We start from the raw sequence: 13436 nt of genomic DNA on the forward strand, positions 1-13436 counted from the left end.
CCATTCGCCCTTTTGCCCCATAGCCTCACAGGGTCAGCTTTCCCCTTATAGTGGGGCCCCGCAGTGTTGCTGTTGTTGGTTGTTGTGATTGTTCCCAAGGGTCCTAGAGATTAGGACCCCAGTTTCTTGGGAACGTTCCCAAGGGTCCTAGAGATTAGGACCCCAGTTTCTTGGGAACCAGGGCATGTGGTTGTGTTTGTTCCCAAGGGTCCTAGAGATTAGGACCCCAGTTTCTTGGGAACTAGGGCTTCCTGAAAGGAAGGAGAGGATTCCAGTCTCTCGTTGCCAACCAACTAACCTGTGATACATGTACCCTGCATGATTTCTATTGATGATTCTGATTGGCAACTCGAGCACTTCATCCCTTACCCCTTTTCTCCCACTGAACTTGTTGTCTTGTTTTGACTTCATGGGTTGGGAACATTAATCATTATTCATTCAATATTTTCAGGTCAAAAATCTAGTTATAAGTACCGTTACCCTTAATAATACTTTTAAAAACACTTATTAAAAAGAAAATGTGACTCCCAAAATCACCAACTAGGATACTGCTCGTTCAAGAACTAATTGCACCGTCAAGTTATAGGGGTCATGAATGGTCCCTCAAAATGTCGCAGTGCTCGCAATGCTCGCAAATGCTCGCAAAATTTTAGTGGGTGCTCGTTTGCTCGTGCTCGCACAATTTTACAAGTTTTCGCATGCTCGGTTTTTAGTGAAGTTCGGTTTTTGAAAAGTGCTCGTTGCTCGCAAGGCTAATTTTTGTCAATGCTAGGGGTCATGAATGGTCCCTCAAAATGTCGCAGTGCTCGCAATGCTCGCAAATGCTCGCAAAATTTTAGTGGGTGCTCGTTTGCTCGTGCTCACACAATTTTACAAGTTTTCGCATGCTCGGTTTTTAGTGAAGGTAGGTTTTTTAAAAGTGCTCGTTGCTCGCAAGGCTAATTTTTGTCAATGCTCGTGCTCGCAAAGAAAAACGCTCTGCTCGACTACTCGCAAATGCTCGCATAGACCATTAATTTTGATACCCCTAATGCTCGTGCTCGCAAAGAAAAACGCGGTGCTCGCATGCTCGCAAATGCTCGCAAAGACCATTTGATACCCCTAGTTATGGATATGAACATAATTTATATGTCAAGCATGAAAAATTATAAATTGCTAACAAACCTGTTTTTTTGCACATGAACCTGTAGGTGCGCCAACATTCTCCATCTACCCACATTGAACTGCTTCTAATAAACACACAATTTTCGTTTGTATCACCATTCGGTTCAACTCCGTCCCATCTTGTAAAATTAGCATGGGCACCATCGGTCCATACAAATACGTCTTCTTGTTGTTGGTCAGACAAACCGATCCAAACTTTAGAAAAGCCAGCATCTGTTGCCATGTTTCCGACGAATGTGTTTTCATCATCGTTTGTGATATCGACGAGGTTTGAATTTAGATCCAAGCATTTGAGTACAGCCTCATCCCACGTTGCTGATGATGAATGCATCATGTAACATGAACCCATAAACGATGTCCAACCGGGAAGGCATTCTTAACAAAGAAATGAGCCAAAACTGAAGTCAGCAATGTCCAGAAAAAAACAAATTATTGTTGAAACGATGAGAGAAACACACTGACATTTATATCTAAGGGATTTAATTGATACTAAGATATTTATTTTTATTTTTATTTTTGCTGTCTGAGCTGAATATACGGATACGAATTGCGCAAAATTAATCCATTAATTTGATAACATGTTCACAAAATATATATTGTAAATTCAACTATAAATTTTATTTGCTTTGTTGGTGTATGCATAAGGGGAGTGTGGTTTGTGATGCTGCGTGGAATAACCGAGGGGGGGGGGGGGGGGTTGATATTTCCGTTTGTCTTCGGGGCGATTCCAGGTATGACTTCTTTGATGATTCTTCCGAAACAATGTTCCTGGAAGTACCGTAACAGTGGTTTTCGTTGATGCAAGTACTCTCGCTGAGTCCTGTTCGTCAAGATTCTGCTAAGTCTCACTTTCAGGTCACAAATATTATTTTCGTGGTAAAAAACGTACACGAATAATAAGTATTATGCTTATCTTTAACACTAATTGCATGTTGGATGTTAACAAATGTGATTTAAATAATTCGAAGATTATTTAACAAAAGCTTATTAGTGAGCTTACTAAGAGATCTAGAATAGTTATCGGCATAGATTGATAAGAAAAACAAAAAACGCATGTCTGCACTCAGGAAGCCTGCCATTCTCGTCAGGGGCACAGTAACAGACCAGTTAGTCTAAGAGAGTTCAGGCATGATTATGACGACGAACGTTGGGTGAAAGCGCGCGCAGGGAGACGTTACATTAATCTCGGTATCCGTTCTGTAACGAACTGTAACGAAAAACCAACCCAGGGTGAATCTCTCTAACCACTTTTCAAACTGTGGTACCACAGCTGGCCCTACGTGCCTGATCCGACAATATCAATCTATGCAGACTAATTGTCTTTAAAATATTTGCGAGCAGCAAAAGTCCAGTATCCGAGGTGAAACAGTTAAAGTTTGTTATTTGTGCTTAAAGTTTCGACGATCAAATTAGACGAAATACATAAGCTAAAAGTGTCTCGGATCCGATAAGCGTTTACAACTAGCTTTGAGATAGCCATTTTTCAAACAGCGAAATAAATATTTCAGGAATAAAAAAGGGATATATAAATATATAAGAATATATCTAAAAGCTGTTAACGTTTACCAGGGCAAGGGCTCATTTGACAGCCCCTTGTATCTGTGAGGCTAAAGGCGGTGTCCAGCCCGTGAAATATTCCCGTTGGTGGGTCCGTACAGGTGGCTCGACTGCGATACTGTTTACCGTTACCACATGTGACATGACAATCAGTCCAGTCTCCCCATGGACCAGGCTCAGCGAAGGTACGAGGCATAACTTTGAAACAAAAAATAGTTGATGAAGATGAAGTATTCAACATGACACGAGCATGGGGCAAAGAAAAAATCTGAGTCCCCGACGGGAATCGAACCCATGGCCTCCCAGATACCGGTTGGGTGCTCTAACCAACTGAGCCATACTAGGTTGATAACTTTGGGCCATTTACTAGGTTGATAGTTTTAATTTAATTCTTATTTACCGGCCTTGACAGCCCTATTGTAAGAATTTTTAGCATACAATTGCAAATGCAATGTTTCGCCACGAAGCACTGATTATTTTAGGTAAAAGTAAAGGTAAAGGCTTTAGTTCACGAGGTTGACACTTGACAGTAAACAGATATATTGTTACTGATGAACTCGTGGCCTTCACTTAACAATGGCAACAACAACAACAACAACAACAATGCTAGAATGTGGAATATAGGCAATCTAAATATCTATTTACAATAGGTGAACCTAAAAGCGGCAATTTTAGATAATGGAAGCTGGAAAGTAGAGAATCAACTCAAAGGTAATTTAAAGTGCTACCTGAAGTAATTAATCCGGCGTTTACCACCTAAAGTTCCTACGACCTGCTCCCATTTGGCCTTGTAGCTCAGTTGGAAGAACAACAGTGTTCTTATCCGAAGGTCGTGGATTCGAATTCCACCGAGGTTAAAGAGTTTTTCTTTGCCTCGTATGTACCCCAATTTCCTTTCTCAGAGGGAAATTACTGGGTTACTTTACAGCACTTTTTAAGTTAATTAATTTAGAGTTAATTCTCTACTTTTCAGCTATTTTTTGGGAGAATATCATCAGAGGTCTTTCTGGTATAATCCCGAGCAAGCGAGAGTAAATAAGAAGTTGATTTTATGTCTCCCTATGCTGCGCTGTTGCCCGCGTTTCGCCAGCCACGGCCAGCCTTCCCCTAAAATTGGCCAATCACAGCGCGTGTTATATCTTTAACAATGCCTAGCCATGCAACCTTCGTTTATTCAAAATCAAAAATAATAATCTTGCGTTATTTTGTATAAACCTTACAAATATCAACTAAGAGCAGCCAGAAAATAGACTTTAATCTTGTAAGTTTCTTCTTCTACGAGCTGACCCTAGTAATCAGCGATGGAATGGAATCAAATCCAGAGGCAGTAGTAATACTCTTAGCTTTATGAAACGGTAACCGGAGTAAGCGTTGGCTCAGCCCCCCCCCCCCCCGCCCCCCGCCCCCCTCCCCCTCCCCCATCGCTAGTTTTGCAACACCCTTTTTTACCTAAACTTCTCCGTTTCATTTAAACCGGCGGACGATTCGGAAACATCTGATTTCAATTCAAAATAATTATACCTCATGCATATTTTCTATAAATTTAAGGTCATTGCCCTGAAATAGAACTGAACACAAATTTTTAACCAAACTTCTCCTACTGGTTTATTACTTTAAGGGAACTTAAGACGGATTCCGCTGAAAGTTCGAGCAATGAGTGCGAAAATTAAGTACCAAAAATCTACTCATTGCACGGCAACATTTTGTATACTATTTAAAAGATCTCATCGAAATTCATTTGTCTTAGTGACCCCGCAATTAAATTCTTAAGCATTCTCGAGAAAATTAAAGTCAAACCTCGAAAAAATGTATTAAACGCGCGCCATTTTGTTTTGAACTGGCGCAAGACGTCCGTTTTAACTGAAATAAAGACAAATTCAAATCCATCTTTCTCTCGCGGGGTCAGCTTGAGTGCTAAATTTTTGGCAGGTTTTTGTTAGCTGTACTAAAACTGTTGCCATGCTAAGAGGTCTTTTTGGTAACTTTATTTTTGCCTGTATTGCTCGAAAATTGTGCGGAAACCATCTTAAATTTTGAAATTAAAAGGGGGTCACCAGATTTGTTTAGGAGCAGGAAGACCTTGTATATTCCATATAATTCCTTTATAATTCCTCTGCGAGTACTGGCAAAGTACACTTTTTTAGCAAAAATTTATTTTTCAAACATAGGAATTGATCTGTTTTCATCAGTTACAGAACGAATTTGATTGCTTCAACCAAAATATGAGAAAAAATTGATAGGTCACCAGACTCGTTTACGAGAAAGCGACAATTTACTTCTCTCGCGGACCAAGCCGCATAGAAAAGAGCCGCCATTTTGTTTATGTGCGCGCGCTCGCGCGCGCGTAAAATTCTGCACAGTAAGGATGCGCAATGAAATACAGGGCAATGATCTTAAGCCAAAATATTATACTTGACATGCAAAAGGGAAAAACATGCATGCATGATCTTAAGCCAAAATATTATACTTGACATGCATGCAAAAGGAAAAACCTCGTCTGACTACATTACCTTGGCAACTATATAGCTCCACTCTCATTGATATCCAGATATTCCACTCTTTTGGTCGGAACCGGATGTAACGTGCTATGATTGGAGGGTTTAGGTCATGTGACACAACTGTGTCCCGGTCTGTGTTCCCATCAAACACCTGAAGGAGGAGAATGTAAAATAGGACTTATGTGTGATTACGTCAGTTCAGTTCAAAATTCACTCCAAAGCCTCGTTTATGAGAAGTTCTAAGAAATCCTGGCACCTTTATACTGCTTTTATTCTTTTTCATCGTAGTTCTTTGGGAATTAAAAACGTTTCACATGTTGGCACTTCGAAAGCAAGCCTTGGGGTGAATTAGCTGCAACAGTCTGACGTAAATATGCATAAGGGCTACTTTAAGATGTGATGAGCATGGCTTGCAAAAGTCTAAACCTAAAAGACTCTGGAAAATGGGAAAATTCGGGCAGACGTCATTCAAATTTTACCCTTGTTTCTTGGAAAAACGTTAAAATCTAATTTCAATTTGCTTTCCCATCAACTGATTCACTTTATCTTAATCTTGGTGTTCCAGGCCGTCTATAATCGAAGTGATCAGTCATAATTTTTCCACCGCTGTGGCCAAATGTAGAACAATCCTTGTCCCGAGATAATGGCCCTTTACCCCCCCCCCCCCCCCCCCCAATTAAGATCTACTTCTACTGTTCAATATAAATTTAATAACAATAAAGATATAAAAAATTAATCTTTCAGGGAAATAATTTGGTCTAGCATGATTCATCCGATGATCCAAATATGTCCGCCCCTTTGTCTTTATGAATACGGCCGAAGAATTCCGAATATAATGGTCGAACTCTGACCGTCTAATGAATCGAGCTGAATTAAATCACTGTGATTTATTTCAAATGCATACTGTTTACAAATAGCGTAAATTCAGTGTCTGAAAACACAACAACCGACGCGAATTTTTAAAAAACCTTTTGGAGGAAAAAGTTTATATAAAAATAATATAATTGAAGAATATTGATTTCATTAAAGACCAGCTAGAGAGGAAAAGCAGGGGTGGAAAAAGTTTGTAGAAGACATGCGACTGACAGGGTAGTACTGAGAAATGCAGGTTCAGACACCTTGATTTGCCCTTGTTCCGTGTAGTACTCGAAGCTCACTTCATCGTTACTATACTGTAGATGATATTTAGTCACCCACTGCGCATAAGGTGAAGCACTTCTTCCTTGTGTTGCCACAGCTGTAACCTTGGTGAACTGATTACCAAGATCAACCTGAGGAAAAAGAAACAGAAACCTTGCTCCACATTTTCTGGAATTGCAATCTGATCACTCTTTTTTTGCGAAAGCGTGTTTAAATGGCTTCAGACATCATAATTAACGCAGAGGGGTAAATAGATATGACCATTGCTCTGGGCCTAACGCGGCCAGACACCCCAAACACATAGCTGGAAATCAATTTCTTTTGTCTGATTAGCAGATATTGTATTTGGGTCTGTAATCTAAAAAACCAAATGCACAAGAGTTATGAAATTAAAAAAATGATATTAATTCCACATTCGAGAAATGGAAACCTCTCCTCGGTCACTTGTAATAAAAAAATTAAATCAAAGTAAACTTCACAATCTTGTTTGTCGACCCTGTCAGTAGCGGATCTATTGGTTGATCTTCTTACATTTGTATATTGCTATAAAGGCCTGTAACGACTTGTTATTACTCTGAAAAAAATTATTTTGTAAATTGTATCGTAGATGTAAATGTATCTTTTTCTGTAAGTATAAGATAAGCTAGTGTTGTAAGTTTTAATAAGTTAATATAGTTTGTAATGTAATGTAAAAATTTTGTAAATAATGCATTGTACGTTTTGTGCAAATAACCCTTGAAAGTGGTGACAACGCTGTTAATGTAATGTTTTCAAATAATTATAAATGAGCAATCAAAAAAAAAAAAAGAACAACCTGAAGCCATTCATTGTGAGCATAAAACATGCTAGCTGACCACCCTGCTGCTCTGTCTTCTTCTACTTGAGCGTGTAGTCTTCCCCGACTAGCGCCATTAGTTGCACTAAATTCTGAAGAGGCACTTATTTGTCCGTCAGATATTGCACCACTTTCCATACCAAGAGCCTCTGGACATGGAGCTACTAGTACGGGATCTGGAAAAAAGAAACCATGCCAATGAAGCTCTAAAGGACATATCTAGCAAAACACTACTATTCCTAAGATACCATAAAATAGAAATTCTTGGGATGAATTTATACGGGCTTTCATCAGTGCACAATGCTGCCCACAAAGTTTTAAAACCCCATTTATTTGATACTAAATATCTCTTACATGCTTACACTGGATTTACGTGTTTGGCAATGACTACTGACTGACAACTTTGGGCGCGAAATTTAAAAGGATCAAACTAAAGTATAATTTGTGATTACCCTGTCAATAAACTTCAGTAGGAAGGGCATACAAAAGCCTGAAGTGCTGAATAGTAAAGCTGAGTACATGTACATGTAAAACAAAGAAGAGAGCGCATGTCAAGAAACTAGTCTCAGCTCTCTCCCGGGGGGGGGGCACTCCCTATAATGGCCTATACGGGGAGGCTCCGCCCGAAAGGGGTACCTTTTTCACGCTTCAGGTATATAAAAGGGTAGGAATTTCACAAGATTAGGTATGTGAAAGGGTAGGGAAATCTGTCATTTAGGTATTTCAAGAGGTCTTCAATAAAAATGTTTCGAACATTGCATTTTGATTTATTAAACACTACATAAAAATGAGAATAAGACTTCCTGTGTAAGGTATATGTCATGTCATTAAGGTATGTGAGAGGGCTACCTTTCTTAAATAAAAGGTATACGAAAGGGGTACTTTTTCTGTCAAAATGGTATATAAAAGGGTAAGGGGTTGGACCTCGGGGCGGAGCCTCCCCGTATCGAACCTTTTCAAGTAGCCCCCCCGGGAGCTCTCTTACCCTTTACTGAGTTATTTATGCTAATCAACTGAACATTGCTAAACCTTAACCACTAATAAATAGTTAAGCTTTTGTGTGAGCGAGTCGTAGTTACTTGCGCATCCTTATAATAAATATTACTGCGTAGAATTTTACGCGTTATTAGCGCGCGCACATAAACAAAATGGCGGCTTTTTTATATGCGGCTTAGACTGCGAGTGAAGTACATTGTCGCTTTCTCGTAAACGAATATGGTGACCTATCAATTTTTTCTCATATTTTGGGTGTAGTGATCAAATTCTTTCTGTAAAATGAAAACAGATCAATTCCTATGTTTGAAAAATAAATTATCGCTAAAAACGTGTACTTTACCAATACTCGCAGAGAAATTATAAAGGAATTATATGGAATATATAAGACCTTCCTGCTTCTAAACGAATCTGGTGACCCCCATTTTTTATTTCAAAATTTAAGTTCCCTTAAAGTAACAAACCAGTAAGCGAAGTTTGGTTAAAAATCTATGTTTAGTTCTCGGGGCAATGACCTAGTAAGTTTATAACATGTGTGTTGCATGACGATTTTTTTTTACCTGGAATGTACATAACCAGATGTTGCTTAGTTATCGGTCTTATCATTTCTCCGTTCGGCAACGTAACACCTACAGCGAAGTATCCGCCATTTTCCCTCTGAACGTGTAGAATGTCCAAGAAATAAAGCTTCCCCTCCGTGAGGTATGGCGACCAAAGGCTGAGGAAAAAAACAATAACTGGGCTTTAGAGCGTGTCGAAAGCAATGCAGTATTGCTTGGGGTTTGCCTTACTATGCTCTATGATTGTAAACGATTGTAATCGTCAAACAAAAAGTCAGAGAAATAGCGCTAATTGTTTATTCATTCGATGAAGCACAGTTACTGTATTTTACAAAAACGAAAACCAGTTCAAAATGGGTTTACAAAAATACGAATTTAGGGATTTTAGAGGTTTTAGATTTACTTTAACTGGTAGCAGAGAATTGGTAAAAACTGATGTTAATTGTGAGCTGAGAAATTTTTGACCACTAACTAAGATCTAAAATCTGCAAAATTTACTGATGGCTAAGAAATCTCTGAAAATTAAATTGGCAGTTGATGTAATAATCCATCAGCCCAATTCAGAGCCTCATTTAATGCTGATGTAGCCAGGTCATATTTTGGTATAAAATTGGCAACGGTAGTAGTTAGAGAATACAGTGGCACACCCCCATTAAAGCCGGAGACACCCGGCAGTCTTCACATGCATTAATACACTCATCGTTTTCTCTCTCGTAAGAAATATCTTGAAACAAGGCAAAATTGCACTTACTCTTGGTAACTGGGATAATAACGGACATCTTGATAGCCCAGACTGTCATAGAAATTTTCATCTGCTTTGACAGTGAACCTGCACTGATAATCACATTTGATGGAGAACGTGTGATGTCCACTAATGGAACATTTGAAATAGGCTCGGCTACGAACACCCGATGCCGTGTTTAGGGTTTCGTTGAATTTAAATTCCTCCGTTGGAGTTTGACTGTCTGGCTGCTCCGGGTAACTTGGAAGATTTTTCAACTCATTGACATCGTCACCATCAGAAAGACCAGTCCATATCTCTGTTAAAACGCCCATCTGAATTGACTCTGATCATTTGAAGAAAAGAGTTATATTAGTTCTTGATTACCAGAGGGCATCAAAGACACAAAATGCCCGCCATATTGTCTTCTATTAATTGGCCAAGTTTCTTTAAACACCAAATTTGACACGACTTGAAATGAATGAAATAATATGCTATTCTGAGAAATGTCGGTGGAATTTTGCAAAGTTTTGACTTTATTCAATTTAAGAGATTTGTATGGAAAAAGCCACCGGGGCCTTCCCGGACTAGTTTTCATACTTTTGATTTAATGTGTCCCTGTAATTTCCAACTGGATAGAATAAAGACAGTGATTTCTTTTGACTTGGTCTTGAAACCAAGGTGATTTAATTCTGTTAACAAGTGATGTTTTTTTCTAGGCGACAAAAAATAATGGCGGATACTTGTGGAAAATAAAAGGTCTGTATTTAGAGTGAATAAGTCTGGAATATTGCTCTTGTTTAATTACCTGGCAGGCATGATGAGTTGTAATGAAGAGCAGCGTGCCTTGGTAGTAAAGTCAACAAAGTCTGGAAAGGAAGCCAAATATCATTACAATTCACACATCTTGCTGGAACTATTAAACAAATTTAACAACCTTTGCTACCATGTTCTACTTCTAAAGTTCAAAATTTCAAAATGAGTTAACAAAATATAAAAAATTCAGTATATTTAACCAAATTTAAAACTTTCTCAATATAGAGTTGTAGTGTGATAAAGTGGTGTTCGCCTTATGGCCGTTAGATTTTTTACAGCCAATAACTTTAATTAGACCTGACTTTTTCTTTATGTTTTATCCTCAGTGGATCTCTAAAAAAGCTTAAAATATGGCCTGATAATCGGGGCGGCCTCAGAACTTTCATTGCAAAATACTGGAGGACCCTTGTTACCTTAATATTAGTATAAAACTTCTCGGAAAGAATAAGTTTTTAAGTTTAATATAACAGAAAAAAATTATTACACCGGAAAAGCGTAATATTGCCTATTAGATTCAGCTAAACAAACATCAGATCAGTTTGGCACATGCTACTCACGGTACTTGTTTTTCCCATTGCTTACAAATCGAGTTTTGTTTGAGGTCGTTATTTTTGGTGGATCGCCATTTTCGGGATTCGCTAACAACCGTGAAATTGTGATAAGTAAAGAAAGATGGTAAATTTTAAGCTCGGTAAATGAAATGTGAAAGATCAAATATTCGGAATGTCGCAAGCGTGGGACAAAGAAAAACTCTGAGTCCCCGACGGGAATTGAACCCATGACCTCCCAAACACCGGGAGGTCGGTGGGTGTTTGAAAGGTCATGGGTTCAATTCCCGTCGGGGACTCAGAGTTCTTCTTGACACTTCCTCTCTCTGGAACCTCTATTTTCATTCGCCCGCTGTAAACACTACCTCAGGGCTAAGGGCATTGTTGTCACCTGTTATCTATTACCAATAAATTAACTCGTTCCGAGAGGTAGTGGGTGACCTTATATACTGTTTTTCTTTGTCCCACACTCGCAACATGCTGAATATTTCATCTTTCACAATCGTGAAACTTTAACACTTATTTTGGAGGGTCGCTCCTTTGGGGGAGAACCGTTAAATAGTTGCAGTTTTTATCCATTGTCCGCTCCATGATAAGTCCTTTTTGTACATTTGTCACGTGATACCAAGTTGGTGGTAAAAGTTACAAATAAAACATGTATCGTTTGACAATTAAAATTCAAAATAACATGATTACACCCAAAATCGATAATACATCTTCACATCGCATGCCGACCTTGCTGTGAGGGCGTTCTTAATGTGAAATCCGAATGACTTGGCAATTTCATTTTACACTTCAGACAATTACATTATCAATCTCGACTTAACATATTCTCTCATTATTCCAAATTAAAGTTTGAACATTTTTGTCAACAAAATAAAACGATCCATTTTATATGTGCTCACTAATGACAATAAAGGTAGATAAAACAAATGACATATTTTAAAATTTTCTAGATTTAACATTGAAATATATTTTGAAATTTGCATTGATAGAAGCCGTGAGCACATTTAAAAATTTTTTATGGTGGCGGCACATTTATAATTCATCAAAGCAAACAATATCAAAACTCGTCATTTTCATGTAATTTATGATTTGGAGGACTTTACACTGTTGTTATTAGGTGTCGATATTTCTTTTACATGGATAGAAGCAGCTTACTGACATATTCCTAATCGCGTTAATATTTCATTGTCAAGTAAAAAGAAACTTCAAGAGAAAAAACTAGGTACACAAGATGACGCAAATAAACGAAAATTACTGATAGCATCGCCGACAAGTGCTTTAATCTTGCTAGTTAGTTTGTACCACGAGAAAAACACTTCGCTTTCATATCGTGCTTAAAAATAAGAAACAGGTATACGACTGATACATACCACAAGAAGGAAATGTAGCCACATATTAGGATCCTTTATCGGTTTGGAAAACCGGTTCAAACTTGGACATACACTCAATCATCACTCTGGACAGCAATGACAATCTGTTAATGCACGACACGTCTTTTAGCACGCATCAAAACAAAAGCAATTATATTCACCAGTAAGAATATCTTAATAAAGAAAGAATGGAGACACGCTGGTTTTTTTTACTTTTGACAAATTAGGCTTTTTTAATGTATTCATAACGAACAGATGCTTTAGTTAACATAACGGTTTTTATAAATAAAGCTGACGTTTTATAATCGAATATTTTTTAACGCATTTTATTTTACCCGAATTAGCATTTTAACAATTTTACACCGTTATTTCGTCTTCACACATTCTACATACTCCTTTTTTACAAGTATTTATCGCTCTGATTAATTGTGCTATGTTGTTTTAATTTTACTTTTTACCTTCTTGCCGATAGCTAGTTTTTTAGTTTCTTTCACAAGAAACCATTCCTTGATCAGTTTCTTTCTTTTTTCTGGGGTTTCTTCAGTAAATTTTGTTATGAAATAACGTTCGTGATATGCTATTCTATTGTTGTTAATAAGCCCTGCATGAGGGAAACATTTTCAAAAAAGCCTTTTATATAAATTGTACCGACTTTAAAATAGAAGGAGAGAAAACTACCATCGACTGAGTTCGAAACAGTGAGATTTAAGCGTCATCAAAATTTTACATCAAGTGGTTCTAAGGTGAATTGCGACTCAAATATCATAACAGGCATTTCAAAGAACAAATATGTATGCATTACGGACCTATTGAAAATGAATGTGCGTCATGGCTATATTTTGCCGCTGTTCAAACTAGAGAGTAACTAAATTTCTGAAGGACAACGGCACGCTACTCCCTTGGCTGAAATTACTAGGTAATTCGGTCTTCTGCATCGTTTATCTACTTGCATTCAAGAGGCCCCCCAAATTTTTTTACATGTTTTGTTAGATTTTTTCAGGTCTTCACCGCACACAAAAACAAAATTATTGTAGCTAGGTTTTGACACGTGTTCCATCAACTAACCAATCAAAATGCCACGTTTATTAAATCGAATCACAGGAAAAAATCTTAACAATAGCGTAAGAGTATAACACGAAATTGCGCACGGTCGTTAATTTTTCAAAGATAGATCTCAGCATCTTTATGCGTTCGTCAGAAAAAAAATGGTTTGTTCCCAGTACTGCGA

The 13436-nt window shown here is 38.0% G+C and overlaps 1 protein-coding gene across 1 annotated transcript in view; it reads right to left on the minus strand.

The window, feature by feature from the left end:
• The window catches only part of LOC144637531 (uncharacterized), a 41497-nt gene extending 29211 nt beyond the window's left edge, over positions 1-12286 (minus strand). Inside the window, exons 1-9 of the mRNA XM_078496608.1 lie at positions 12209-12286; positions 10277-10337; positions 9499-9814; positions 8748-8905; positions 7174-7370; positions 6338-6490; positions 5232-5370; positions 2731-2919; positions 1165-1539 (exon numbers count right to left, since the gene is read on the minus strand). Coding sequence (XP_078352734.1) covers positions 1165-1539; positions 2731-2919; positions 5232-5370; positions 6338-6490; positions 7174-7370; positions 8748-8905; positions 9499-9814; positions 10277-10337; positions 12209-12232 — 1612 coding nt within the window. The 5' untranslated portion in view covers positions 12233-12286. The remainder of the gene's footprint in view (positions 1-1164; positions 1540-2730; positions 2920-5231; positions 5371-6337; positions 6491-7173; positions 7371-8747; positions 8906-9498; positions 9815-10276; positions 10338-12208) is intronic.
• Positions 12287-13436: the final 1150 nt, after the last annotated feature.

This window comes from Oculina patagonica, chromosome 14, assembly GCF_052425735.1.
Source record: "Oculina patagonica isolate OP01 chromosome 14, crgOcupat, whole genome shotgun sequence".
NCBI lineage: Eukaryota > Metazoa > Cnidaria > Anthozoa > Scleractinia > Oculinidae > Oculina > Oculina patagonica.